Source organism: Glandiceps talaboti, chromosome 4 (assembly GCF_964340395.1).
Source record: "Glandiceps talaboti chromosome 4, keGlaTala1.1, whole genome shotgun sequence".
NCBI lineage: Eukaryota > Metazoa > Hemichordata > Enteropneusta > Spengelidae > Glandiceps > Glandiceps talaboti.
In genome coordinates this window covers 8,370,044-8,376,394 of record NC_135552.1, presented here as the reverse complement: position 1 = coordinate 8,376,394, position 6,351 = coordinate 8,370,044, and the positions used below count along the sequence as shown (strand labels likewise).

The window sequence follows — 6,351 nt, the reverse complement described above, 5'->3', positions numbered from 1 at the left end:
AAAGTATATCGCCCACTGGTTCGTTTCTATATCTCCCAGTTTCTAAACGTAGTGGTAAAACCCCTGATCGAAACTTTGCCATAGAAAATCGCTGACTTCGTGAAAGACTCATACACGTATGGTTCAGTGATATAATTATCTTTGAAAATAACATATGTTTTTCGTTGATATTTTGACCCAAACTAATTGATGCTGATGACGTAAATGTTGTTCTACTAAGGATAAATCAAGAGGAAAAAGAACATCAAAATATGCATTTAAATTCAACTCATCAAGAAGTTTACAAATTTCTGAAGACTAATTACAGTAATTAAGTGAAAAGTCCCAAAGAAATATTATCTTAGTTAATCTGTTCTCGTCCAATTGGATTAGACGGTTCCAATATCTGACCATAGCAATATGCAGTATCCCCATTAATAGCGTGTATATAGGTGTAAATCTATGAACCCCAAGATAAAACCGAAGGGCCCTGTTCTGCACCATATCACATTGTTCACTAAAACCCCATACTCCAGAGCGAGAGTCAAGAATGGGTGCCACACACTAGTCGTAAAGTTTTGTGTTGGTATAAAACCCCATGTTTTGCAATATTTTAAACTTACTATTAACAGCTCTCAGGCTCTACTGGCTGACTGAGCAGCCTTAAAAAACTGATCGCTCCCTTATTAGGATGTGATTAACCACACTGCAAAATGATATGAATATGAATCAGTAGGTTTAGTATAAACAGATGTAGCTATTTCATCACCGCCAATCTTAAGTGAGATGTCAAGGAAATTGATAGTTAGTTCAGAAATACCATAAATATACTGAATAGCAGAATTAAAGTTGCACACGTAATCAATAAATTGTATGATCAGTTCCTCAAGTTTAAGTGGGGCAGCACCAACACCATCATCAATAAAGCGTGTATATATAAATCAGGTAATATCCCATGGTATGATATGAAAATAAGGTATTCCTGATAAGACATAAATAGACAATAAATTGACTATAAATTGACTACGACCTAGACAACTCCCATAGCGACGCCGTGTTTCTGCACAAAATACCTGTCATGAAAGGTAAAATTGTTACATGTAAGAAGAAGTTCAGCCAATCTCAGCAGAACGTGGGTATAGGAGGGTCTAGCTACTATAGTGTTTGAGTGCAACTAAACCTTCATTATGTGGTATGGAAGTATACAAAGACTTAACGTCCATAGGAAAAAAACGATACTGTGCCTTACATACATGTACCTTGTTGGAATTGAAAGCCATCAAATACTTTAAGTGCATGGTTCGTATCTTCAATGCAGGTGGTGGGCTGAGAAGCAACAATTGGTCGTAGAATGGCATCCAAATAACGCGCGATGTGTTCCGTCGGGAGTTGCAAGCTGAGACGATGGGTCTTCCAGGAATATAAACTTTATTACTCGGACCTCTATAGAGTTCTCGATATAGTGGGCTGATCAGCTTAATGAATATAGGTAGTCAATAAAACACCGCTGTTGTAGGTCAACGGGTTATAATATTAAGTGCTTCTGTTAAAAATTCGCCAGATGATATACAAAAGCTGTTGGATTCTTATATATTTCCCACATCGTCCTCAAAGCGTTCTACAATATACCCCTGGCTCGGATCAGAACGGCACAACGGCCCTTTAGTCTTCCTCAACTCCCTGGGCAGCATACGATCCATTGCAGCCATTTCAGCGAATAGCAGGGGAGTTCGAAATACTTCCCTTTACAGTTTGGGTTCGCCAAATACAAATGCGCATATTAAAGCCTTCGCATTGCAATTATACAGCTGGGTTGACTGAGGCACAGTCGTGGTTCAAATCTTGCCCAAGGACTTTAGCCACTCAGAAACAAACAGCAGGCAGCGACAGGTTTTGAACCTGCAACCAGTAGATTCCAAGTAGGTCACGCTAACCATTCATCTATCATGACTTCACAAACATTATCTGTAATAACACGTTGCACGTCTTCAGTGATATCTTCTTCCAATTTCTGGTAAAAATCCATGTTCAAAAGTTGTCTCTCTGTCTCATCAGCTATATACAGATCTTTACGCCAAACAACTACCGCTCCGCCTTTATCAGCACAATATACAGTACAATACCCGATATCGTCCATTTGTCCTTGTCGCACAATGGGTATGTGCATGACAAGAATGATTGTAATGTTAGGATGCTCATTATGTATGCATTTATTATTTGAATTACAACAGATAATGAGCGTTACCCATGACGTTCACCGGCTATTCATAGACCAGAATCCACACACTACGAAGTGCTAAATCGAAACAACACAAGATGTCTGATCAGGTAACCAGAAAACAATTGTTAGCTAAAGATCACCTTGGATTTTTATTTAAACCCTTTCTCTCTTCATCAGTAGTATTAATATGTTTTACGATTGTTTCTTTCAGGCACAAATATCCGAGGAAAGCGAACACATCAACTTAAAAGTTTTAGGTGCGGTAAGTAGTAATCCATAATTTGTTCGGATACTGTATCATGCTGGTACATTTTACCTCAAAGAAGTGTGTTGGTTGTCGAAGACTCGATGTCATGTATGGACAGTATTGGCTTACTTGTATTTACACGTATGTTGAAATAGCAATCTGATGTAGATGTTGGCTAATCGTTCATTGCTATTTTGCCTTTGTTATTTTGCCTGAATTGACCTTCGTGGTACATGTTTACGTTTTTATCCTGATCGTAGAGGAGGCGATACAGATAAGGTCATGCCATTGTAGATTGATGGATTCTTTTCTTCCATCAAAATCCAAAACACAATACCCTATCCAACATTTTCAAAACAGGATGACCCCCACTGCCAAGTTCGAAAACAGGGGGACCCCCTCTACTAATCCACCACCCCCGGTGGAAGAAACTGACCAGTCCCTTAGAGCCCTTCACTAAAACCTGGGATTGAGTGCCCCTCTCCCCGAGGACTCTAGAACCTAGGATCTCAACTAGTTCATATTGCCTCCTTCATGAGCTCGAGGACTAAAGTGTTAACTGAATGGTGATAATCACCTAACCTGGGTGAAAGCCTACAGGCCAAACTTTGGTACATTATTCAGACAACATCCACTGTCTATTCTGTCTTCCACCTCAGACTACTAAAAAATTTTTTTTAGTGGTCCGAGCTTGCACCAAACTATTGCATATGCATGTACAATAATTTCAGCACTTGTTTATATAACAATGTAACTAATTATAACTACTCGCATTGTTCCATATAAATAGGCAATATGACACTCTCTCTGTATTTAATTGTCTTTGCTCAAAGGTGTATGCTAATGTATAGACCCTCCACTATAGACCCTGGAGGGTCAATGACCTATTATGTTAGTATATGCAGTACTGTTTCTCTTTCATTATTGTTCCTCTTTCAGTATACAGTACAGCTGCAATAATCGGAGCGTAGTGTATTCTTTTTATAAGCTTATAATTGCTTTCACGGATAAACCGAGATAGATATGGAGTCTATTTGTACAGGGGCTTGAAATTGGCCATATTTGTTTACAAATAGTTGTTTTTGTCTATTGTTTACGTTCTTTCTTTACAAAATTAGGTTTTATTTGTTCACTTTTTTCTTTCTTTTTTCTATTTGAAAATATCTTTTCCCTACAAGGTGCCATGTAATAAAGTGATGATTTTAAAATCTGGTGTGTTTTTGTGTAAATCGATTTAACTAAAACCACCATTACTGTACGATGGCTGACGACCTTATTAATTATTCATGAGTTAGTTCTACTGAGCGCCCTCAACCGACGACGCTTCCTCGTCCCCGGGCCCATTCTTGTTTCTTTCATGGTGAGGGGGCGATCGCGATCGAGGAAGGGTCGTCGGTATTTCCAAATAGAAAAAGAAAGTAAACAAACAAAAACTAATTTTGTAATGAAAGAACGTAAACATTAGACAAGAACAATTATTTGTAAATAAATATGACCAATTCAATTTCAAGCCCATGTACTCTATGGTTAAAAGTAAACATACATACATCAATACATACATCGTGTGTGTTAAATATATAAATCTTCCATTGTACACTTACTTGTGTTCATCAACGTATTCTGTTATTTGGAATTCCACAGGACAACAGTGAAATCCACTTCAAAATAAAAAAGACCACAGGGATGAAGAAACTAAAACAAGCTTACAGTGATAGACAGGTATGTGTGACGATAACTCTAAACATTATAAAGGGAAAGAGTGGCAAATATTATATATGCACCCTATATATCACTGCGCAAGTCGCGATGATATAAAACCACATGCGTTTAAAAGGCCAATCTTTCAATCCCAGCTTCTTGCATTAGTGTTATCCTATCTCATTGGAGCAAGGAGGATTAGATAAAATTTATTCTTTTGTTCTGGGCCATACTCAAGTTCTCTGTAGCTCCGACAACGTACTGTTGTTACACCAACATTTCAAACCGTAAATTAAAATTTAGCTGTGGAAAATAGTTGTAAAATATGACAGAGCTATCCTATGTAATCCGTATGGCTCTACTGACACGATAACACTAATGTGAGAACCTGGGACTCAAACACTTGCCTTTAAACACAATGGTAACAGAGGAGCGAAGGATCAATCATATGTATGGTTATAACTCTGAAATACCCATGATAATGACGGTTGTGATAGCAAATACTCCAATAGTAACATATATATATTGTGCTGCAATACAACAATTATGCTAATTTTATATACCATGTACATTGAGTGTTGACACATGCATATTTCATAATTACTTGAGTGATTGATTAATTAATTAACATTTATGATTACACATTGAACCATTTTGATATTCTTTTTAATCACCCATTAATTGCAAGTGGAATGTTGTATACTCGCTCGTTGTCTTTGTCCACATCTATAAGAATCTATCTATGATATTTCACCACTTTTCATCTCAGGGTGTTCCAATGAATTCACTCAGATTCTTATTTGACGGACAGAGAATTAATGATGACCAGACGCCCAAACAGGTTGGTATTACACTGATATACTTCATTTGGACTTTTTAAATGTTTTTGTTGCTGTTATCAGCTTCGACGAAATACTGAAAAAATGCTTTCTAATTTATCATAGACGGTTTACCTTCTTTATGAACATTTTTGTTTGCTGGGAATTTATCTGTCATTTTTTCACCATCTCTACTGTGGCCAGAAAGATCCGGGCGTTCCTAGCCTTCCGCTTATACTAGTATACTATGCTCTTTCACATGGGTTATCGAGTGCCGCTATAAGTGCACCAACGGCTGGACCTTTCAGACTACTTTGACCATACAAAAGACATGCCTTTGTATTTAAACTAAGGGGTTAGGTACACACCACTGCTATATCATCTTATTTTCAGTGCCTGCAATAGCATTTTATTACGTCAAGCTAGCAGAAGGTCAAACTACAACAAGAGGGTTGCCTTATTCTTAGGCATGCCGATAAGTAGTACATGTGTAGTACATGAAGTCATGATGTCAACCAAGATATCAAGTAGTTGCGGCTATAAGTTCTCATCACTCTGACATACCCTTGGAGCTAAATTATATTTCAGAACTTGGAATAGAGTAAGAATGACTATGAAGTATACAAGGATTTACAAGTTACAACTAATTTTTAAAAAAGTCTTCAATCAAGCCAATTAATTACTTTCTTTAGCTTTATCATTTGTCTTTATTGTGTCTTGGGATTCAGTGGCAATTTCATCACACTAACCCAAAATGTTTCTGCTTTATTTCAGTTGGAAATGGAAGATGATGATGTGATTGAAGTGTACCAGGAACAGACGGGAGGATGTCACATGGTTTGAATGTCAGCTGTACCAAATAGAATAACTTACTATTTTGTCATAAATGTCTCAATTCAGTGTTACTAGCCCGTGTTCTTCCTGGGTCAACTCTACTCTGTGTAGTGTTATAATTACTCTAGTGACTTAAGCGTGTTTGTAGTACTTTCCATCAGTCATTGTCCGAAAAATGTGAACTGTAATATGTTGGTTACTAGTGATGACATTGTACATTTGTTGTTGACGTCAGAGGTATAAAAATCAATCGCCCTCTATAGAGTCTTCTGTATTGGTCACCATCTCTGAAAGAGGTTAACTTTCATTTCAAATGATTCTCATCTGTGAACATTTCAAGAACGTTTTTAAAGAATAAAGTCAGCGTTGTTGGCTGAAATTCATATTACCGACTATTGGTTTTACCTATTAGTTTGAACGCCACTCAAATTCATTTTATAACCAGCCCGTTTAGATTGCTATCGGTAAATTCTGGTTGTGTGCAGTGTTGTCTAGATGTCAACACTTCTGATATAAATCCTGAGTTTACTTAATATACCAATATAAATGTCCAT

General features: G+C 37.2%; 1 protein-coding gene across 1 annotated transcript; it reads left to right on the top strand.

The window, feature by feature from the left end:
• Positions 1-2,295: 2,295 nt before the first annotated feature.
• Positions 2,296-5,933, top strand: LOC144434562 (small ubiquitin-related modifier 1-like). Its single transcript, XM_078123030.1, has 4 exons — positions 2,296-2,307; positions 4,089-4,166; positions 4,915-4,986; positions 5,738-5,933. Exons 1-4 carry the CDS (start codon positions 2,296-2,298, stop codon positions 5,804-5,806), a joined length of 231 nt encoding a protein of 76 aa, XP_077979156.1. The 3' UTR covers positions 5,807-5,933.
• Positions 5,934-6,351: the final 418 nt, after the last annotated feature.